The 24,963-nt window shown below is 38.4% G+C and overlaps 1 protein-coding gene across 1 annotated transcript in view; it reads right to left on the bottom strand.

Annotated features, from left to right (window-relative positions):
- Positions 1 to 24,963, bottom strand: part of rapgef5 (Rap guanine nucleotide exchange factor 5) — a 164,407-nt gene that overhangs the window by 131,269 nt on the left and 8,175 nt on the right. Inside the window, exons 2-3 of the mRNA XM_003222147.4 lie at positions 504 to 554; positions 71 to 177 (exon numbers count right to left, since the gene is read on the bottom strand). Coding sequence (XP_003222195.2) covers positions 71 to 177; positions 504 to 554 — 158 coding nt within the window. The remainder of the gene's footprint in view (positions 1 to 70; positions 178 to 503; positions 555 to 24,963) is intronic.

The raw sequence follows: 24,963 nt of genomic DNA, 5'->3' as shown, positions 1-24,963 counted from the left end.
ACCTACTCATCATCATGAGGGAAGGAAGAAATGGAAATAGTTTTGTTAAAAACAAGGCGAACATGGTTACCTGCAAAGCCCCATGAGAGACATCCTGTCTTTCACCAGATCAGAAGCTTGTAGAACAAAAACATTTCTGAGAGCTCTCGCAGCACATGATGCACCCTCTCCATAAATCTAAAGGAAAAAAAGACAAATTGGGCAAACAATAAATTATTCAAGCATACAAGGTTATAGCATTAGTACAACATAAAAATTACAAGAACACAGCCTACAAGTATCAGCATGATTTTGCTGAGCTTTTTGTATATGAATATGGAATTTCCTATCAGAAAAACTGCAACCTATTTACTTTAGAAAATCTTCACCCGCATGACTGCTATAAGTTCAAACATGAATAAATGTTCTCTGCTTCAGGGAGCATTTGGAAAGTAGCACAAAACGATGCAGACATAAAACATAAGTTACAGGATGGGGTCAAATGTTTTTTTGAAAAACTATACCTTGCTGGGAGGGTTTTCCAGATATGGATTTGAAATCCTTCTTGATACAATCTGCAAGAGAAATGCATTATCATTACTTGTTATTATTTAACCTGACTATAATGAAGCATAATGATGTTGCCGAGCATCTAATGCACTAAGAGATCATTCTTGTTGGACATTTCTAAGGGAATTTAAATTCCTGCTATTAGCATTTTTATGCATGGAATGATGTATTTCTTTTGATGATGTTAATATATAAACAGTTTTCTTCAGAAATATTCCCAGCAATTAAAATACTAAATAATAAATCATGGAGAGTTCCATATCTACCTTAAAAATGCTTGGATCTATTGTCAATGTATTGTTTCCAACTTTCCCACTCAGCATTGCTCAAATTTTATAGCAGGGGTCCCATCTACATGGGCCAAATAAAATAGGGAAGGGGTGATGCACACATGACACACACAGCCGATTTGTCCTACACGCCGGGAAAGACAACTTGACATGGTCTTGATCAGTGTTTGTTAAAGTCAGGGAATGCCCAGGAGGTTCCCCATACTTTAGGAACGCGTGAAAGTTGGCCTTTGGGGTCAATTGTCTGCGTAGATGCATCCTATGTCTCACACAATTTGGGCAGCTGGAATTACACTAGAAGCATACATTGCTGGGACAATCATTTAATGAGCTGATTGGCAAAAGAAGGATTTCATTCAATTTAGTTCAACTACTGTGGAATCCAGGTTCTCTTACTCTACTTTTGCCATTCAGAACTGTAAAACTAAATAATAACTTAAAGTAGCCCAGAAACCTTTTAACTACATAGAAAATTATAACAAAGTAATATTTGTGTTAAAATATATATCCACAAGCCTACTGAATTTTGAAATAAGTGGTGGGATCCAATTAAAGATTTTGCAGGGAGCAATGAGCAAGTGCAGGCCCTCCAATGACAGAATCTACTACCTCTTTTCTTAGTCACCAACATCTAATTGCTCATTAGAAGGTGAATAGGATGCTTTAAAATGTTTTCCTTTTGCCTTAACTAAAACAATAGGAGAGATATGTGGAATGTACAATGCATGGGACAAACGGAGAAACCATTTTACTGTAGATTATATTGATTTACACAACTATTATATTTGCAGTTATAAATTGACACAACATATTTAAAGTAATAATTAAAAAAAATTAAACCTTTAGAATGTGTTGTCAAAAGCTTTCATGGCCGGAATCACTGGGTTGCTGTGAGTTTTCCAAGCTGTATGGCCATGTTCCAGAAGCATTCTCTCCTGATGTTTCACCCACATCTATGGCAGGCTTACTCCAACCTCTGGATCATGCCCATGCAAGAGCCCCTGGTAGCGCAGTGGGTTAAACCGTTGTGACTTGAAAGTTGGGTTGCTGATCTGAAGGCTGCCAGGTTCTAATCCAACCCGGGGAAAACGTGGATGAGCTCCCTCTGTAAGCTCCAGCTCCCGATGTGGGGACATGAGAGAAGCTTTCCACAAGGATGGTAAAAAACATCAAAACATCCGGGCGTCCCCTGGGCAACATCCTTGCAGACAGCCAATTCTCTCACATCAGAAGTGACTTGCGGTTTCTCAAGTCGCTTCTGACACGGAAAAATAATGCCCATGCAGCCCAGAAAACTCATGGCAACTTTTAGAATGAGTTGTTAAATAAGACTGTCAGCAGAATAATCCTCAAAGTGAATATGCATATAAATCAAATAGGAAATACTTTTTATATTTGAACTTTTTATTCTGCTGAATGCTGCATGAACAGATGAAGGGTTAGAACTATGATGAGATATGACACTTACATTTTACAGAACAGTTCTGCTACGAGCCTTTTATGGAAGTTGGCAGGTTTTCTGAAGATAATTGCCACAGGAAATTACCAAAGCAACAGGGGAAATCTCTTTTATGTTTTTTTCTTTTCTCCCCTTTTTCTTTTTTTGTTAAGAAAATGCATTTTATGCAAACTAGCCTAAGAACATAGCTGGCTATAAAAAAGTCATGATTCATTTTTTAAGTCAGTCTATTGTTGGTCATTTGTTACAAATGGATTTCTTATAGAGCCAATTTGAAGTATATTTGCTTTGGCCTCACAACCATCTTGTCCAGACACCCGTCAACATGAACTGGGTGGTGGGGAGAGTAGTATACTGAAAAACCAAAAGGTGTTCTCTCAGGGTTTTTTTTTTAAAAAAAAACTTTCTTGAGGAACGGGCACAGAGTCACACCAAAGGACCTAGAGTTACCTAGAGATAACATTTAATCAGGTCCATGAATAATCAAATCCAGAGGTATGACTGTACAGATAAACAAGTCAGTTTAAGACCCCTGCTTCCATCTTTTAGGAGTCTGCGAGTACCATCTTCTTCTCCACTCATACCTCTATCCTTGAATGCCAGTTTTTCCATTACTGACACCAACTTTCATTTATGGATGCTACCATATGACGGGCATTATAATAAATACTAACATCTTATATTAATCATGACTAGTTCAAATTTTTGCAGATCCATTTCTAAACTTGACAATACATTTTTCATTGACATCAAAGGGAACTCTCTTTCTATGCTTAATTGCTGCATGGAGTAGATATTTGTCAATATGGCTAGAATACGAAGAGTTAAACCTCATTGCTCTTTTTAGTGTGGCCCCAGCAACGTATCTGGTTGATAACAGCACTATTAGAATGATGTCTTGTTTGGCTCCCAAAGCTTTGGTCTTGCCATACTATCCCAAAGCAGGTCCATCCTTTGGGCAAGAAAAGAGAGCATATATGGCCCTGTTTGATGGCTATGCCATGCTCCAAGTGAAACCAGTGCAGTGCAGAATGACCTGGTTTGAGGCATTTGTCTGGTCCCTTTAACAATTTGTGTGCGTGTCAACACCCAACCAAACTACCACATCAAAGTAAAACATTGTGCTAACCTACTTGCCTCCACCATGAGGACACCTACTTCGAGATCTCTGCAACTTTTTGAATTCCTCTTAATAAACATGTCCGCTTTTTATGGATAAGAAAAGCACAAAATTCAGCTCTAGCTTTTTCTTTCCTTCTTATTATTTTATTCTCTTTCCTTTAACCCAGCTCTAGTCTCCTACTCCCTGTATGCTTTGCTTTCTGATTTCCTTTGTTCTTCTGTCACATAATTCACAATTATGCCAAATGACTTTTCTTGCGGTAGCAGCAGTTTCATTCATGCCAATAAAACATTATCCCTGGAACCTTTTAGAATGCTCAGAGCTTGAGAAAGTTACTTTTAATACAACAGCACCCAAAATCCACCAACCACCACTGACAACGCTGCATGGAGGGTTCAGGGAGTAGCAGAACAAAGACAACATATTTTCCCAAATTCTGAGGCTGCACAATTTGCCATCTGAAGAAGCAACTAAATGGGTCGATTGGGTCAAAACTCCCATTAAACTGTATTTGAACGAATGCCACTTGAAAATGTAATTGGGTCCCAATAGGCAATAATCACATCAGACAAGAACTGCTTCACACACTTAAAGTCTACCTATGAACCAAACTACTACATTTCTTTCTTGTATTCTGTTTTGTTTTAACCCAATTTGTTTATTTATTTACTTACTCAATTCACTAATTGTGCTTGTACAAGTGCCTCAATATTCTTAGAGTTAAAGAATGAAAAGGGGGGCAATATATTATATAGAAGAACCTTCCTTTCCTTTTGTTTTTTCTTTGGCAAAGTGCTTTTATAGCCAACAACATTATCATACAAACTAGGCAAATTCACCCACTGCATAAAATACTGGATTCATTTTGAAAACCCGTTAGCAGTTGCCCTTTGATCCACTTTCATGGGTCACAGTGATTCATTCTTATATTTCCTGTGCCTAATAGTATTTTCAGAACAGTCACAATTTATAACGGCAGCAGAGAAACAAATAAAAAGATCAATACCCAAGTTTCAACATGCAATACAGGAACATACCTTTCAACTACACTATAAGGAGCACATCTGCTTCTGCAGCCCAATTACTTGCAGCTCCACCCATCCTACTTATGAACATTTAGTTTTGTTTGCCTGCACTTATTTAAATCAAGCAGCTTTAGTACTTCAAAGTCAATTTTCAAAATACTGCGTAATTCAAATCATATGAACTTTTTAAAAAGGATCTGCTGCTAAGATAGATTGAAAACTAATGATATGACAAAATAAAGATATAGACTACGGTTCATAAATAATTGATATAGGATTCCCAAATAAACTTTTAATGTTATCGAAATAAACTAAACTAAACTAAACTAACCCCCGGTGGCGCAATGGGTTAAACCCTTGTGCTGGCAGGACTGCTGATCTGAAGGTTGGGTTGCTGACCTGAAGGTTGCCAGTTCAAATCCGAGGAGAGTGTGGATGAGCTCCCTATGTAAGCACCAACTCCCGATGTAGGGACATGAAAGAAGCCTCTCACAAAGATAGTAAAACATCAAAACATTCGGGTGTCCCCTGGACAACGTCCTTGCAGACGACCAATTCTCTCACACCAGAAGCAACTTGTAATTTCTCAATTCGCTCCTGACATAAAAAAAATAAACGACTACTTACATTAGTAAATACGATTACAGCCACCAGCAAGCATCCTCACCTCAGAACCAAAAGAAATAACTCAATAGTAAAGCATGTGACTTACATGCAAAAGGTCCCTGGTTTGATATCCAACATAGATATGAAAATACTCATAGAGTTGGACTCCATTATAAATCTCTGGAAAGCTGCTACAAGTCCGTACCCTTTCTTGTCACTAGAGGCCCATGTAGGTTCTGTGGCTTGGAAAACTTGATGCCAATTCTGACTGGTGCACAAGCTATGATCTTTTCTGGACAGTTACAACAATTCACAAAGTAATAACTTCCTAGTTAGGCTAGTATGATGTGTTTAGAGCCAGTGTCATGTAGTGGTTTGAGCACTGGAGTAAGATGATGATGATGATGATGATGATGATGATGATGATGATGATGATGATGATGATGGTTTATTTATACCCCATTTTTTTCTCTCCACAAAGGAGACTCAAAGCTGCTAAAGTTCTGGAGAAGAGAGTTCAAATTCCCACTCAGCCATAGAAACCCACTAGGTGACCTTGGACAAGTCAAATTGTTTCAGCCTCAAAGGAAGGTAAAAGTAAACCTCTGTGAACAAATCTTGCTAAGAAATCTCCATGATAGGGTCACCACAACTGGAAATGTATTGAAGGCACACAACCACAACAACCACATGGCCTCTGGGAGACTGTGCTTGAGGGTGGCTTAAAAGTTACAGTTCAGGTCTAGTGGCAAGAGGCTAGTGAAGACTGTTGGAAGCTGCACCTAACACACAAATACACCACACAGGTTTTATTCTGACAGGAAACGGACACACTTTGCATTGGTTTGAGCTACATAGGTTGGCATTGAATGAGGCACGGGCCCAGTGCCTGAACCAAATGATTTCAATACTGGACAAACTATGAATGAGTGAAGGACATGGCGATTCATAAGCCATTCAGATATGTAGCCGCTTTGTAGTTTTCTTCCATTTGAGACTGAGTGCTTTCACCATCAAGGAATATGTTACCTATAAATTTCCACTGCCAAAGTCCCACAATGGGATCCCATGGACTGGAATCCTTGGCACCTGGAACTTGACCTCATACCACATAAAACCCAGAGGTTGTGAGAGAGAAGTGGCAAGTTGAATTACGAACCACTGAAGATGCATTAGCAAAGGGAAATATGATCATTACAAGAAAACCCTTGTAAACTCTGCCTATGGGAAGTGGGCAGGAAGGCTGCCAACACTGGAATGCCTCACAGGATGGAGTATTTACTTGGTTAAATGTTTTACAGGTGGACCTGAGAAGAAATGTACTCCTCCAATTGGGCACCCCAACCCCTGGAGATCAGGGCACACAAATGTCATGAAGACATCTGTGATGAAGATATTGTGCTATGCAGATGACAATGGTGGCTTCCAAACACCTGCATGGCCTGCAAACTCCCCCCATGGAAGTCTGAAAGAACCCTCCTTTTGGACTGAACAACAGGCTGGTATAAAAGTCCTATACAGTTTTGTCCCAAGCTATTTCAAAAGCCTGTACATCCCCATACAAGTTGCCCAAGTTTTATTTAGAGAAAGAAATGGGTGAGAAACTTCTCAGTGGCTGCTAGATTTCAGAGTAAGTGTCAAACTGCTGTCTTTTCACCAGCAGACAAAGACTTTCTTGTTTAAGCAGGCCCTTCTGCCTTGGCTGGCCAGGATGTAGTGATGTGTAGACAGGTATGATGCTTTAATATGCATTGTGAATTTTAGGTGTTAAATTGTTTTGAATTTCAATGTTTACAAAAGAGTGTTTAAATCTACTTTTTAATGCTTGTTTAAACATTTGTACTTCATACTATTTTAACTGCTCTATTTTAATTCATAGTGCAAACACTTGAATGCTATTTGGGAGAAAAGTAGGTACCCTCAAATCATCTCTGACTTTTGGCGACCCTAAGGAAGTGGTTCTCAACCTGTGGGTTCCCAGGTGTTTTGGCCTACAACTCCCAGAAATCCTAGCCAGTTTACCAGCTGTTAGCATTTCTGGGAGTTGAAGGTCAAAACATCTGGGGACCCATAGGTTGAGAACCACTGCCTTAAGGCATCAGGGAGTTTTCTTGGCAAGTTTTGTTCAGAAGGAGTTTGCCACTGCCTTCCTCTGAGGCTGAAAGAGTGTGACTTGTACAAGGTCACCTAGCAAATTTCTATGGTCAAGCAGAGATTCAGTCTCCACAATCATAGCCCTATGTTCAAATCAGTACACCATGATGGGTTCTACAAAAAATATTGTTACATATAGTAAAACTACAAATATGCATGTTGACATGATGTTATTCGTCAAATCATAAAATGTTATCAACGAAATAGTTACAACTATTTTTTAAACATTACTGAAAAAATGAAGTGCATACCAAAGTACAATAGTAAGTTCTTTATTCTTTGTGTGAGCCACAACACATCATTGAAAGAAGGGATTAGTTACATTATCTTATTTCCTACAAGATTACATTGAAGTCATTTCTAGAACAAGGGAAACTTTGGAAGGAAATGCCTACATCAGGGAGGCAGGGAGGGAGGGAGAGACCAAAAGGAACGTCAGATTGCATTGAGCTAAGAACTGACCTCCAAAGGTTTGTACAGAAATACCTCTATTTTTAACATCATGTTCTCTACATTCTATTATGAGTGAATTCATCCAATTCTTTTGACAGAAAGAAAAATTAGTTGCAGCAAACTGCACAGGGAATTACTTTCACAAACCCTTTGTAATACAATATGAGAACATAACCGGAGAGAGAATAATCCATTGTAACATCCCTCATAAAGTACACCAAAGCTTTTAACTGGAAGAATCAAAATGGAGATAAAAGAACCAGCAATATTTTTACATTTACCAATCTAATTTAAAAACCATGGCAATAAAAACTTCTAAACCTCTGCCAAAGAAAAATGTGGAGTGCTAAGGGTCTTTTAAAAAATATATTAGAACTAGATGCTCACTGGAAGGTTAGTGGGGAGGGGAGATGTAGGAAGCAACCCTATGCTATCTGTACTTGCAGACAAAAATGAGGAGCAAGAAGCAGAGACCTCTGCAGTTCCAAAGGGGAAAGCAAACTGGCATCTATAATGCAACCCATAGTGTACTGTGGGCAACAGAATACGTATTCATAGAATCACAGAGTTGTGAGGGCCATCTAGTCCAATCCCCTGTCATGCAGGAAAATCACATTCACAGTACTCCTGACAGATGGCCATTCAACCTCTGTTTAAAAGCTTCCAAGGAAGGAGCTTCCATCACACTCCAAGACAAAGAGTTCCACTGCTGAACATCTCTTACAGTCAGGAAGTTCTTCCTAATGATCTGGTTGAATTTCCTTTCATGTAATTTGAACCCATTGCTTCGAGTCCTAGTTTCCAGGGCAGCAGAAAAAAAAGCCTGCTCCCTTTTCTTTATGGCATCCTTTCACATATTTATACATGGCTATCATGTCACTCTTCTATTCTACAGGCTAAAAATACCCAGCTTCTCACAAGGCATGGTCTCTAGACCTTTGATCATTTTAGTTGCCCTCCTCTGGACACCTTCCAGCTTGCCAATACAGTAGAGTATCGGTTAACCGAGCCCCAGTTAACCAAGCGTCCATATCATCCGAGGGGCTGCCGGGGGCACCCCTCCCTCTCCCTCTCCTTCTCTCGAGCGAAGGGAGCTTGAGCGAAGGAGAGGGAGGAGGAAGTGCCCCAGAAGCACCCCACAATTGTGGGGACATCTCCCTAGATCTCCCTCGGCCAGGGCCTTGCTGGAGGAAAAAGTTTCCTCCAGCAAGGGCCTGGCCGAGGGAGATCCGGGGCGTGTGGAGCATTTCTCAGAGGGACAGGCCCTTTCTCCAGCAAACACCTGTCCCTCCAAGAGACGAGCGTGCCACGGGTTTTCCTCAGCCAAGCCATTATCTCAGATAACTGAGACTCTACTGTATCTCATTTAAATTATGGTGCTCAGAACTTTTTTTAGGTGAGGTCTGACCAAAGCAAAATAGAGAGCCACCATGACTTCCCTTGACCTAAACACTGTTACTCTTTTTGATGCAACCCAAAATTTGATAGCATTTTGCTTTGATATAAAAAATAACTCCCTTGTCCACAGATTAAATATCCACAGTTTAACTTATCTACACTCCAAAAATACATCATACCTCTAGGATTGTTTGTGGGTTTTTCTATGTCCTCCAATCTAAGTATAGTGAAAACATAGGATTCATTTATCCGTATTTTCATGTATCCACAGCAGCCTTGGAATAGATTCCATGTATCCAATGTAAGGATTGTAGTGTATTCTCTTATTTCATTAAAATGTTATTTGAACTAAAATTGCAAAATTAAGCATGTCACTGATGAGAGACTCTGTTGGTTCTGATTCATGTATATGGTACATGCATTCCATTCATAGTCTGCTAACCTTTTTTTAAAAAAAATCCACTAATACTGCCTGATAAAGAGACAGTTAACATAACAGGCCAGTTATTACATGAGCTCATTGAGCCAGGTTTCATTACTACACAAAGACGTTTGAATACCACTGAATTCCTCTGGAGGACTTGGCGATGCCTAGACAAGTGTTCCCTTTAAGTCTCAGCGTCAATTCTATGCTCAATTTCCATTGGAATTCCACTAAGTTGACCATGCAATTGTGTTGGAGGTACAGAGCGAACATTTCTCTAGCCATTGCTGGGTCCTCCAGACCAATTTTGTGGTAATGCTTCAGCTGGAAGCCAACGCTTAAGTAAGAAAAAAGGGTTCCAGATTACACAAAAATTGCACTACATGAAGGGGCCTGGAACAGATCCCTAATATAATACATGGGCTTATTGCAGATAAGTTCAATCACTGAAGTTATTAGTCATATGAATAACAAGCATGCCATTTCAGAAGGCTTCCACATTCTTAAATAATAGTTATCACTACAGACTTGCCGTGCAGTTGTATGACAAGAGCACATATTTATGAAATGCACTACTGAAAAAAGATGGAAACTCACGACTGTTGGGAGGGGGGAGTTCACAGTCATTTCCCACTTCATTTTGGCAATCTAATTTCTGGTAACAGGGGAATTAATGTTAATCAATTAACACTGAGAAACCAAAAATCTCACCCGATCTGTTACAAATTATATAACATTCTGTATGTAAATCACAACGTACCTTCTGTCTGCTTCGATCCTGATCTTCCTTTTGCCTGCACAGACTGTTTTTTTTTAGTCCAGAATTCCATTTCCCTTCTGAACCTCTACATAATTTTGTCCTTACAGGCTGAGCATAACATGACAGCCCTCCATAGGTTTTCCCCTGTTGCTTCTCTACAGAACCATGACTATATGTATACATACACAACACAACTACTTTCCTACTTGGATCCTGTATAGGGCATGTCTCCTATAGTTAATTCATTACTCCATCATCAATCATCTGTGCATGATTTTTTCTTCCTCAAAATGAATCAAATTGGGGGTTTTGTGTAATTTTTTATTGTGATATATGAAGAGAGAAAAAAACAACATACAATCTTCAAGATTTTGCAATCAAAATACAAGTATTATTTCCCCTGTCCTGGCATCTTCCCATTCCCACCTGTGAACCACAATCTGTGAGTTTTTAACAGGCTCTGCCTGATCTTTTACATCTGTGCATGTTACATTGCACACAATACAGGCATGGATCTATGATAATGTACTGTTGTACTTGCTTATTTTATCTCCTTTGAATGAATTCCATTTCACATAAGACAACAGCAAATGCAAAAAGGTACCTCGGTACCTCACAGTTCCCAAATGAAATAGAAAATAATAACAAAATTGGTATTCAGAAAATGTTTACTATGTTCATCACATAAGAGTTGTTAATTATTTGTTGTTGAACGTTTAACCCAAATGAACTGGAAATAAACAAAAAAGCATCTGACATGGTGTATCTCAACAAACTGCTTCCAAATGGACAATTCCCTTGGATAAAACCCAATATCACTTTGCTTCTGAAGCTGCTAAAGAAACCAGGACCTTGCATTTTAGTTCAAAGAAGCAGAGAAGTGTCACAGTCAGGTATAGGTGGGCATAAATGTAAACATAAATGGGTGCTGTAAAAAAATTGCAGTTTTTATCCCATATCTGAATACTGTTTTGTGCCTTTTAAGGTTTGGAAGGGAGTTGAGCAGATCAAAGCACAACTTTTGGCAGTATAATATAAAAGCTTCAGAAAACAGTTTCAAAAACTTGAAAGATAATGTATATTTTGTGTCCCTTCACTGCATTACAGATAACTGTTCTGCCTTTCAGATGACAGACCAAACTTTATTTTATCTTTCAGTAGATATTACTGAAACCTGAAAACACAAGAACTATTCATTTGTACCAATCAGTCATAATATCTCAATGGGTTCAATGGGATTTGCTTCACTTCCAATTAATCTTGCATAGAATCATAACCTAGATCACAACTAACACCAATTGGACGGAGATGTAATATGCTATTGCCATCATATTCAATCATGCATTCACATGTATTCTGAACAGTTTTGTTGATGTCATTTCCAACTTATGGCGACACTTCATCATACTAGAGCATGGATCCACTTTAAATCCAGTTGCTGCCTCATGCAGAATTCTGGGGCTTGTCGTTTAGGGAGAAGCCTTTAAACTGCTCAAGCCAGACAGGTCCTGGGCACCACTAACCTACAAACCCTAGAATTCTTCACAAGGCAGCAACTGGATTTAAAGTGGATCCATGCTCTAGTGCAGGCATGGGCAAACTTCAGCCCTCCAGGTGTTTCGGACTTCAACTCACACCATTCCTAACAGCTGGTAGGCTGCTAGAAATTGTAGGAGTTGAAGTCCAAAACACCTGGAGCGCTGAAGTTTGCTCATGCCTGCTCTAGTGTGATGAGCTTCTTTGTGTGATGAAACAAGCCAATCAGGAGGTTTTCTTGGCAAGATTTGTTCAGAGAGAGTTTGCTTTTGCCTTCCTCTGAGACTGAGATAATGTGGCTTACTCAAGGTTACCAAGCAACCAGGGAAGCATTTAAAACTATTAAATGTTATTAAACAGATAACATTTTTAAAAAAACAAATAAATAGAAACTTGCTTGTGCTCTGTTCAGAACTCATACACAAATTAGTGAAGTTGGATAAGAACTGAAAAGATTTTTCAATCTTGTTTTAGAAATATTGAAATCCTAATGAATTCGAACGACATTAAAAACCATCAATTCCATACTCTCATTCAAATGTAAGGGAAGACCACTTGAAAAGAGACATATTGGTACAGTCCAATACACATAAGCCAGATACTAGTATAGAAACAATAGAGAATTTGTTGTCGAAGGCTTTCATGACCGAAATCACTGGGTTGCTGTGAGTTTTCTGGGCTATATGGCCATGTTCCAGAAACATTTGCAACATTCACACTTGCCTCAAACAGACAAGATTTCTTTCTCCCAACTTGGACTTTTCACAGATATATAAACCCCACTTGCCTAGTTTCCAACAGACCTCACAACCTCTGAGGATGCCGGCCATAGATGTGGGCAAAATGTCAGGAGAGAATGCTTCTGGAAAACTCACAGCAACCCAGTAGACAATTGTTAATAAGACATTTGAGCTCAAAGCGATCCAATTTCCAGGTGGGGGAATAATCTGATACACAATAAACAAGCAACACCTCTTGATTCGACTAATAATAAGTATATTCCCTAATATTGACACATTGCAGGTGAGACTTCAGATAATATTACTCACACTGACAGAGTTAATTATTTTGTTTTATTTTTAAATTAGGCCAGGATTTTAACTTTCAGTATGATTTATATTCTTTTAGCTTTAACGAAATACTAACAAGCAACAACTATGTCAGCTATTCTTTGAAATGTATGTATTTTGGGGAGTGAAAGCTTATTAAAATTAAATTCTATTCCTGTCTAGCCTTGATATCCTGGGAGAAGCCAGCAAAAAACCCTGACTTAACAAAAACTATTTACTAGGTTTTGAAGGTGAATCAAAGTTACACATTTATTTATATTTTCTATAAATATTGAAGCACTCAAACACAAATCTAGTTCTCCAACTTAACTAATGAATTACAATCTGCTTCCCATTTTTAAAAGGTAGGGTATGCCTCTGAAAATGAAATAGATGTGTAACAAAAATATATAGTTTTGATAAAACTTATGGTGATGAGGCATGAGAAATCTTTAAAGAGTATCTATGGTGGAAAAGTTATGTGCCCCACAATGTAACATTTTGAGAAATCTTGAACACCTCCTTCTTCTCTGAAGTTAGAGAGAAACCTCAAAGGAGGAGTCCCAACCTCTCACACGGCTCTTAAAATTCCTGTATCAGGGATAGAGGATTGTAGAATATAATTCAAAATTGATCATATTTTTAAAAAGGCTACCAATGACCACTTACACAGACAAGAAGGAAAGGTAAAGACAGTTACTACATTCCATTGTATACTGAGATTTATTTATGTTCCCCCCTAATGTGTGACCTAAAAGCTGAAAGGTACCATCTATATATCCATAATGACAGGATGACAACATTAATAACACTAAGGAGTATATAATCAAAACGATGACTAACAAAATAATTATGCCTTCATCATGTAATAAATGAAAAATGTATCTTCAAACGAGTTCAATTCAGACAGTCACAAGAATGTCTGAGAACACAATAGATTGATTGTTGCACATTTACTTGCAAACGTCATCTCAACAGCAATAACTTTTTCAATAAGATTCAAACTAAACAATTAATCTGTGTATCCACACTACCATGAATTATGCTCTATCCGTATATATTTGATTAACAAATAGAAGAAAAGCGAAACTTGAATACTGGTTTCTTGTATTAAGAAGTAGGACATTTTTTTCTAAGCACTGGAAAGATGTGATGCAATTGATATAACTGTTACTTGTCACTATTTCATTAAAGCTAAAGGAACCAGCACAGAGTAGTGGTTGAACCATTGGATATGACTCTGGAGACCAGCATTCAAATAGCAGCTCAACCATGGAAATCCACAGGGTGATCTTGGGCAAGACAAGATATCTCATCCTCTGAGGAAGGAATAAATCTTGCCAAGAAAATCCTATGATAAATTCACCTTAGGGTCACTGTACTTTAAGGAATACAATAACCACTTTTCTACAACAAAACTTTGCAAATTGACTAGAATAGGTATTTATATTAATATAGTTGCAATAAACCTCAGTGCTGACACCACACAAACACAGAATGAGAGAGAGGGAGGGAGGGAGGGAAGAAACAGGTCAGATATTAAGAAAGCACATTAAATTGTCTCAAATTTTGAGCTCTTTGTCACAAATGGAAGTGACTTCTTTTATCAAGTGGCTTTTTAAAAAAGAAATAATTGCTCTAACGCTATATGAATACTAGTCCTAATTACTGTTATTGTACACTTCCCTTTCAAAAACAGTTGCACCCATCCATTTCTTTCCCCTTCGTGCTGTCATTTTTTGGTGCTTTTCAAGGCAGTGATTTGTATCCCCCTCTTTGAAAGAACAGGGAGGAATACTCATTATTTTAAAAACACAATGTCAAAACTTCAGTTATAACTAGGCTAGTATTTAACAGGATACTTTGCTTCATTGTTGCTGTTTATTGTTGCTATGTGTTATTAAGGCAAGTTCAACTTATGAGAACACTGCTTAAGCAATCATGGAATTCGCTCGCTATCAGATGGGTCTGAGATTTTGGGAACCGTACAAAAGAGCAAATAACTAAGTTATTGCTACCTACTACACCTGAAATTTAGGAGCCAACTCTAGAATATCTTACAGGTGCTGTACCTTTTCATCTCCTTCCCATTGGTTTCATATGCTCAGATGCCAAAAGGAGGTGACATGAAAAATGAATGTATACAGGACTTCTGATGCTGGGGCATTTCAACATCCATGTTGAGGCTCCCTATCAAAAGTGGCCATTCACGTTCTCCATGAGACTCAAGTGGAATCTGCCCTCACTCATGCAAAGCGCACTCTTCTAGACCTTGTTTTCTGTATGGGCAGGAGGTGGGGAGAATGATGGGAATGAATGAGTTTTCTATTGTTCCATTGTCATGAATAGATAACTTCTTAACCAGGTTTAGACTTGCTAGAACCTAGAGCCTCTGCAGAGGTGGAAGACACATTGAGATTGTCCGCCCCAGGAGGGTTATGAATGGATTTCTGATAGCTCATGAGAAATTTCCTACTGCCTTGGCAGGAAATCCTACCAACACTCTGGTTGATCTCTGGAATTGGGAGCTGGCCAAGGTGGTGTACACAATCACTAACTTCTCATGGAGTGAAACTAAACCAGCTTTTTGGTCTTCTAAGGAGCTGGAATTAACAAAATAAAAAATGGAAGGCGAGAACGAGAATGGCAGAAATCTCAGTGTGTGTCTGGCTGAAAATAAGCTAAGATCTATCCAAAGGCCTATGGTGGAGAAACAAAAGAGGCCTTCCTGCTAACACTATCGCACCCCCGCAGAACTATCAGTGAAGCTGTTTCAAGTGGATAGATGAGTGGTTCCACGGGACCTCTGTTGGTTCCAAGGGACCTCTCAGTGGCATCTGGTATCATTAATAATGGTATCCTTCAAAGGCACTTCTCTGGGATGGGCTTGAAGGTATTACATTGGCTCTGTTCTTTCCTGGAGGGGTGCTCTCAGAGAGTGATGCTTAAGGATTCTGCTCAACACCATGACCGTTGGGTTATGGAGAACCTCAAGGTTTTATCTTCTCCCAGCTGTCAATGCTCTATAATATCCAGTGCTATCACTCCTTTCCACCTAATTCCATGGAATATATTCCTGGTGCCTGGCAGCTTTGATGGATGGAGAAATGAAGCTAAATCCAGACAAGTCAGAGGTACTCCTGGTCATTCAAAAGGCAGAACTAGGAACAGGGATTCAGCTAATGATAGATGGAGTTGAAAATGCAGATTCACAGTTGAGGTTTTTTCTGGATTCAGCTCTGAGTGAGGAGTAATCATTTTCAGCAATGCCCAGGATTATTTTCACAAATCTGTAACTAGGACACAACTGCACCATTCCTGGAGAAGTCAGATCAGCCACTGTTGAGCATGCTTTGGTTACATTCCACGTGGATTACTGTACTGTGCTCTACTTGGGACTACCTTTGGAAAGTGCTCAGAAAAACGAAAGGAACAAAGTTCACAAAATAGCATGCCGAAGTTGACCAAACTAGCTTCAGCACTGATGACAGCTTGTGACTCCATCAGATAGCATCCTAGCTTTAGAGCATGCAATGCATCCAATTCTGTTTTCTGACAATTCACTACATTTTCCCATCTCTCTAGCACAGTGGTTCTCAACCTGTGGGTCCCCAGGAGGGCTTTCTGGGAGTTTTGGCCTACAACTCCCGGAAACCCCAGCCAGTTTACCAGCTGTTAGGATTTCTGGGAGTTGAAGGCCAAAACATTTGGGGACTCACAGGTTGAGAACTGCTAGCATCTACTGCCTGGGATGGATGTCTCCTATTTCTAACAGTATGGATGGCCCTATAGCATGGCAATGCTAAGGTTTACAGATCAAATTAATTGGAGATGGCAGAGTTGTAAAGAGAAGCCTAATGAAAAAGCAACTGTTTCACACTTAATAAACCTAGCCCTTAAATTGTGTTATTTGGTAAACTGCATATGAACATTAAGCAACATAACTAATATTATTTTTACTGTTACACTGAGTTTTAAAATGCACGTGATTCAAAGAAACCAGGAGCACGTGTTCATGTCATATGACAACCGATACCCAAAAATGATTTCATGAAGTGCTGAAATGCAACTACTTACAGGATGAACTGAAGCAGCTGTTTAACATTTATGTCTGTAAATGGCCATCATTATGTCTAAAATGTCCAGGGAAATATTACATAGGAAAATGTAATTATTCAACCTGGAATTCTGCCAGGACTATTTGGTTAAAAAAACCCTTCTGTTCAAAATGCCTTGACCATTTTTGAACCTCTCATTTTAAAGCTAATATTCTTTTATCATGTTCTCCACATTGTATCGATTGTGATATGTTCAAACACTGCTTCTTATACTTTACAGAATACTAAGAATTCTTTATATAACATTAATAAAGATTGTCTCCCCCTTCAATATAGGGTACAAGAGGAAACAATTCAGTTATAATGAGCTACTTTCCTCATTTTCTATGAGATATTTGCCCCATCCCGTAACATTCTCTTTAGGATACAATCATTCTGTTACACTGCTATGTCTACATTAGCCTCATTGTTATAAACAAGTACTATCTAGCATTATGCGGCCAAGCCACAGCAAGTTTTGTGTTCCTTATGCTTTCCCCTGCAGTTGGATACAAAGATGAGCCATTTGGTGATTCAAATTGTGGTTCATGTTCATAAGAAAAAGCCACCTTCAAACCATTGGTTATGAACAGCATTTACTTCAATAAAACATATACAGTGTAAGATTAGCTACAGTTTAGATTCAAACATGCCCTTAGCCACTATTAATCTAATATAAACATTGAATCCTTTTGTTTAATTGTGAGTTATACAAACTCTTTCTATCTATAGATTTCAGAAGTAATATACATTAATAACAAAGTAAATCATAAAACACAATCTTTACATTTCCCACAAAAAAAGACACAGTAGAGTCTCACTTATCCAACATAAACGGGCCGGCAGAACGTTGGATAAGCGAATATGTTGAATAATAAGGAGGCATTAAGGAAAAGCCTATTAAACATCAAATTAGTTTTTGATTTTACAAATTAAGCACCAAAACATCATGTTATACAACAAATTTGACAGAAAAAGTAGTTCAATACGCAGTAATGCCATGTAGTAAGTACTGTATTTACGAATTTAGCACCAAAATATCACGATATGTTGAAAACATTGACTACAAAAATGTGTTGGATAATCCAGAACGTTGGATAAGTGAGTGTTGGATAAGTGTGACTCTACTGTAAGTGGTATTCAATCTCCTCCTCTCTGTCATGCATACGCCTAAGGTTTACTTCAGCTCATCCTTAAAATAAGATGTGGGTTTAATATGTGTGAAAGCAGCCTTTATTTCAAAGAGACATACCAAAACTATAACATTACATTCCTATTATGCCCAGAGTGTGAAGCAACACCTAATCCTGGAGATAAATATTAATTTATTTAATGAGGCTTGGCAAAATATTATTTTAGTAGGAAAATTGTAACCAGAGTGGAAAAGAGAGTCCCATACTCTGGAAGCACTGGATACCAAAGTCCTTTTGGATCTTGACCACATTTAATAAAAAGACAATATAACACTACAACAATGTCATTAACTAAGAGTGAAAAAGAAGAAAGGAAATCCCCATGCTATTTGAGGAAATTGGAGTGGTGATGAGCCTGATGTACAAACCAGAAAGCCCCTAATTTGAATCTTCTGTCTGCTGGGAATTCATACGGTTGTCTTCGTCATGATATTCTTATCCTCCAAATATTGTTGAACAGCATATCCCAGCATTCAGAAAAACCAAAAGTGTTCAATGATGTGACTTGCAATCCTGCAACATCTGGAGGAACACATGTTTCTCTTCCAGCTTTCACCATATGGGTAATAATATTTGAACAGCTGCTACAAGGAGTAAAAACAGGCAACACGTGCAAAGTGCTTCAATGCATGAAAATGCTACATAAATGTATTATAATGCCAATAATAAGAATGATTGCATATATAGGGTTGTAAAGAACATTTACAAAACCATATACTATTTTGTTTAGTGTCTGGATGCATAAAAGTATATTAAAGCATAGCCGGAAGAAATATATGCATGTCTATTAGATTTGCAAGAGGTCTGAAGCTTCCACAAAGAAAGGGAAATTTGGTGTCATAACATATTGTTTTGAGCTTTTTTTAAAGCAGGCATTCCTTACTTTCTATGTTTTTGAAGTATGTTTGGGCACGCAGCCATAGTCTGCCAAATTGCTCCACTGTTGTTTGCTAATAATTACGAAGGGAGAGCTTGTGGTTATCCATGTCTGTGAATACGACTTATCTCAAATTTTGAAAATGCATGACTGAAGTAACATCCCAATCCAACAAAAGATCATGTCTCAACTGCAGAAGCACAAATAAATCAAATTATACACATTACGCTTTGCACCAGAGATAGCAGGGAATTAGCTTGAAGCCACTGTAGAGTGAATGCTTAGCAAGTCTAAACGAAGCATTGCATGCAAAGACAATGAATTTGGTGCAAAAGGTAAAGAGTTGTTCATGCCCTATCCTGCTTTTTAAAAATCAGAGCAAGAGCACTGATCCAGTCAACCAACATCTAAAGGATGTACAACTCTGACCCTTGCTGGATGCAGTGGGAGCCCTGCCCGGTTGCCAATTTTCAAACAGGATTCAACAGCCAGTCCAGTCAGAAAGTGGAATGCAAGATATTATGTCCTTTGCCCCAGGCAGCAAAATGTCCCAGGCTGCTTCTGCGGTTGTCTGTTTCTGGTGTCAGGTATTGATGGAAATGAGCCTAAAGACCTTCAGCAGAATTCATTCACCTCACTATTAAAAAACAGAATAAGACTCAATATAATATGAGAAAGGAATACGAAGAAGAATGAGGAAGAGACCAGTAAAGCAGAGCTTTCCAAACTTTTCATGTTGCTATGCTTTTTAGCCAAGCATCCTATCGTAACATGGTAATTCAATTTTACTAGCAAGCCAGAGATAAAACCAACCCCTTATAAAAGTTTCATACAATATATTTAACATATTATATGTGTGTGTGTGTATCATATAATCCTTTTTGTTTAAATTAAGTTTGGATTTTTTCCTTTACACGTCTTATGTCCTACAGTTAATTCTTGTGTTAGTTCTTCTATAGCAGTGGTTCTCAACCTGTGGGTCCCCAGATGTTTTAGCCTTCAATTCCCAGAAATCCTAACAGCCTGAAATCCTAACTGTCTGGGATTTCTGGGAGTTGTAGGCCAAAACACCTGAGGACCCACAGGTTGAGAACCACTGCTCTATAGCCACTCCAAGTGGTTCATTTCAGACATCACTGCCAACATATTTTCTTTTCTTACTTATAAACTGATCAATTTTAGTGGTAATTACTGCAATTCAATCATAAAATTGTGCAAGTTATAAACGCTATAACAGTACTTACACTTGAACTACATCAGCACTCCACTTATGTAGTGATTAGAACTCTATGGGGGTTTTTAAACCAAGGCTGGATAGCCATCTGTTGGGGTGCTTTGACTGTGTGTTCCTGCCTGGCTGAATGGGGTTGGGCTGGATGCCCTTTGGGGGTCATTTCCTGTTGAGTCTCCTTCTCTTGAGGTTTTTTAATTGAGGTGGGATGGTTGTCTGTTGGGAGGACTTTGACTGGCTTCCCTCCCGGCTGAAACGGTTTGGACTAGATGGCCTTTGGGAGTCCCTTCTGTTGGGGATTGTGGATGATAGATGGAAGCTCTTACATGTGCCAGTGACCCAGAGAAACCCTGCAGAATGATGCACTACTCAGCTTTGCAGAACGAAGTAACACAGGAACGTTTGCTTAATTCAAGAGATCAACAGAACATTGATATTTACAATAGTCCCTCTGATTGCTTACAGAAATCAGCAGTCATAGGCAATCCTTTCTTTGCCCATTAATCTGCTTCAGTGAAGATCAGCAGCAAATGAGGCCTCAGAAATAGTCAGGCCTCTCTGAGTACAGAGCCATCTTCTTTCCAGCCAGTAACTCTCACACACACTCACAGAGAAACCTGTTCAAACTGGTTCTCCAGCAGCAGGATAGCAACAGTTACAAACCAATTCCCCAGGTCCTTATAAACTCAGCCAATCAGCTTCATGCATTTGAAACCCTGACACCTTTTTCTTCCTCCTCATTCTCCTTGGCTCGACCTTTGTTTGTGGAGGCAGGAGTGGGAGGGAGCATTTTTCAGGCGGCACACCTAGGGACTGCAAGAGTCACACTAGTCTATCCTGACACAATTTGGAAAGCTCTGCAGTAAAACTTCAAAATCTTATGTGATGAAGTCTCTTCATTTTGGCACATTTTGTGGGTTGTGCTGTATTTTCCCTATTAGAGACCATTTCTCAGCCAACAGACAACCCAATGCATCTTAAAAGGCTAAGCGCTAGCATGATACCAATGAGAATCAGATAGTCCCTTAACAAGGCAACAGAAACAACCACCACCTAAAATGTGGATATTGCTGCTTGTTAAACCCACAGATATTTAACAGTAGGTGGCAGCTTAGTTATTGAACAGTGAATAAATATATAATATTTGATCATTTATAGGCTAGTTGGGAGGAAAAGGAAAACAAGCAGGAAAAGGTAAAAGATGTTCATCTTCGTATATTTTATTTGTGGAGTATAAAAGTGGAGGATTACAATAGGAAAATCTCAGCATTATATACTTGGTCTATTTTTATTCACATAATGACACCTACTACAAATGATAGAAATTGAATCTCCATGGCAATAAATGCTCAGGCTCAAGTAAAGGTCACCATTACAAAGCTTTAAAGAAAGCACTCTGAACTATATCACAAGTTTCAAATATTAATAGAATTAACTGTGAGAGCTGTTCAGCAGTGGAACTCTCTGCCCCGGAGTGTGGTAGAGGCTTCTTCTTTGGAGGCTTTTAAGCAGAGGCTGAATGGCCGTCTGTCGAGGGTGCTTTGAATGCAGTTTTCTTGCTTTTTGGAAGGGGATTGGACTGGATGGCCCATGAGGTCTCTTCCAACTCTCTAATTCTATGATTCTAGTCAAATAGCAACTGTCATAGCAGACCAAAGAACAGAATACATTTTCCCCTTTGCTGCTATTTCTACTTTTTATTTCATGTAGTTTCAGGTGTACTGTAGTTGCTGCTGATGTACTGTAGTTATACACACAAACTAAGGCTCGAAGTGTGAAATACAAGTGTTAAAGTAACTCATCAGCACAGACGAAGAGGTGTCTCTGCACTGTCCACAATTTAGGAATAATGATCTCTCACTTTCACACAATTTGAGAGAGTAGTCACTAGACAGCATTTCTCGTAGGAATGTTACAATAAACTTGCTGTATACTATCTAGGATTATCGCCAATTGTTACTAAAGGTATAACAACAATAACAACCAGGGCGTTTCAATAACAACATGCTAGTTACATTCAATCACAATAATATTTTTGTGCATTCCATCTATGAGCCATTATTATCCATTAAGCCTCATCTGATTACATTCCCAAATCATTAAATTGTACAGTCATACTACAGTTGCACCACTACTGAACAAGCTGGCATCCCATCTGTCCTATATCTTTTTTTACAAGAGTTTGGCACCTGTACTCAGTAGCAACTCCTTCCCACACCATGTCTAACAACTCTAAGAATTACAGTATAAATGAATTATCAAGGAAGGAATTTCAGCTAGTAAACCAAGCTATACTTGTGTTGCTTCCCTATCAGCTTTGATACCTGGTTACCCTATTAATAAGAAACCTCCACGAATCCTGTTCCTCAACAACCCTGGCCAAGTCTTGCAGAGTCAAGACCACGGCTTCCTCATTTGAATCTATCCACCTGTAATGCCACCTTCAACAGTTCTTGCCTTCAACTTTACCAGGCAATGTTGTCAGGGCATCTCATGATATGCCCAAAGTAGAATGGTCTCAATTTGATAATTTTGGCTTCTAGTGAGAGTTCATGCTTGATTTGTTCTTGGACTCTTATATATGCCCATAGTATCCACAGAACTCTTCTCCAACATCACATTTAAAACAACTTAATTGTCTACCTGTCAATTCCATTCATCTCAGCAGCTTTCATAATTGCACAAAATAATCAGAAATACTATGGTATGGATGATTCTGACTTGACATATCTTTACACCTGAGTACAGTATCTTATTTACTTCTCTCACAGGAGTTCTTCCAAGTGTAAAGTCCTGATTTGTTGGCTACATCTCCATTTTAATTAATGGCTGAGCGAAGAACAAAAATTCTTTTTAGTGTTCTGATGTCTTCATCATCCACTGTAAAGTCATATAAATCATCTGAGGTAATTACATTTCCTTCACATTCAACGATAACCCAGCTTTTACAGGAGGTAACACCAGTAAAACATTTCTGAAAGTCTTTTATCATTAAAGTCCTATGATGAGACAAACCAAAATGGCAAGCTATACTTATCGAAATCCATCATATACAGAAGTATTTGAAATCTGGTCACATTAACCATCCCCTGCATCAGAGATGCTGGCCTGGAACCATATATTCAATGCCCCAAGGATGTTCTTAGAGCAAGAAGGTGTATTGCTGCTACAGATAGCTTCCAATTACAACAATTTAAATAAGTTGCCAGGCTTTCCTGTAATTCTTGACATAATAAAGTAGGAATTACATGATATTATAGATGTTGCTGGAAAGAAGGTCCTAACAGCCAAAGCCAGCAAACCTAATGTGCAGGAATCCTGGGAGCTGTAGCACAACAACATTTGGATTGCTGCATTATTTCCTGCCCGGCACTTACAATGCCATTTCTGCACATGCCTACACAAGATAACAATTTCATTCAACAAAACATAATTATGATAAGGAGATCTCTATGAGGGTGTGCCCTTCCTGGAAACAACTCGTAAATATATACCCACTAAAAGACCTTAATCTTGGAATACAGATTTTTTTAAAAATATATTGTAAAATTAAGATATTTTTGCATTACTACTAACTTTCACTTATTATTCATGTTCTTGATTTGCTGTCCAGCAACTTAAGTCTGACAATTCAAGTCTTTCAAAGGTACTCATTGCCCAGTGAATTAAGTAAACTGTGTATACCATTAATATGTATTTAATGTTGCAAATACAAACCAAACCCTACCACCTATACATATCAAGCTTCCCATTTTACAATCTATTTGCATCAAGGTTTAAGATACACATAATAGAAGACTAATAATTAATAACTACCTTCTGAAATACATGACTGGGAGGCAAGAAAGTTGGGATACATTTCCAGTTGTGTCACTTTTTCTGACTTTGTGCATGAATGTATGCCTCTGTGTTTTTGTATGTGTCTGTCTCATGTTGCAATATAAGACTAGCACAATAGTAATTACTATTTCACAACTCGTAGACTAATGAACAACTGTCTTTAACAAGGACTTGGCAAAAGTTTTATTTGTGAGCAATCTAGTTCCAAAGCTTCCTGATGCCATACAAGTATAATTTTCATAATTAATTACTGTTTGTATAAAGGTTTAGGAAGACACAGAATGTTTGAGGGAATTAAAATGATGACACTTACTTACATCAGCATTTAAACACTACATGTTGTTTATCCCCATAAGATTTTCTCTGGATATTTTGAACTATAACTCCTACAAGCCCTGACAAATGGCTAGGGATTATAGGAGCTGTAGGTTAAATAAAATATTTGAGGACAATAGGTTTGGGAAGGCTACCGTAAGGCATCTAATTTTCAATCTTATTCATTATTCATATGTTCCCAAATGACACAAGCCCAAGGCTTAACTGTGAACAATCCTCAGAGTTTTAAAACAATGAGCTTTTCCACTTTTGTAACATTCTGTAATGTTTCTGAAATTAATCATGATAATTTCTACCACTGAATTTACACAGTACCTCGAAAAGCAAATTGTTTTAGTTCAGCAGACCACTAAAACAAATCCTCTAGTTAGGATTGAAAACAATGGATCTATCTAAAGATCTCAAAAGAAAGCAGGACTATTAATAATGCTACTGGCTGTTAGGAATTGTGAGGGTTGAAGTCCAAAGCACCTGGCGGGCTGCGGTTTGTCCATGCCTGTACTAGAGTGTCTAATCCATTTTTAAAACAAATAGAGGCATCCATTTCTTGAGCAGCCAAAAGG

This window comes from Anolis carolinensis, chromosome 6 (assembly GCF_035594765.1).
Source record: "Anolis carolinensis isolate JA03-04 chromosome 6, rAnoCar3.1.pri, whole genome shotgun sequence".
NCBI classification, from domain to species: domain Eukaryota; kingdom Metazoa; phylum Chordata; class Lepidosauria; order Squamata; family Dactyloidae; genus Anolis; species Anolis carolinensis.
Note: the sequence above shows the minus strand (reverse complement) of the source record. Positions and strands in the feature narration are given on the sequence as shown.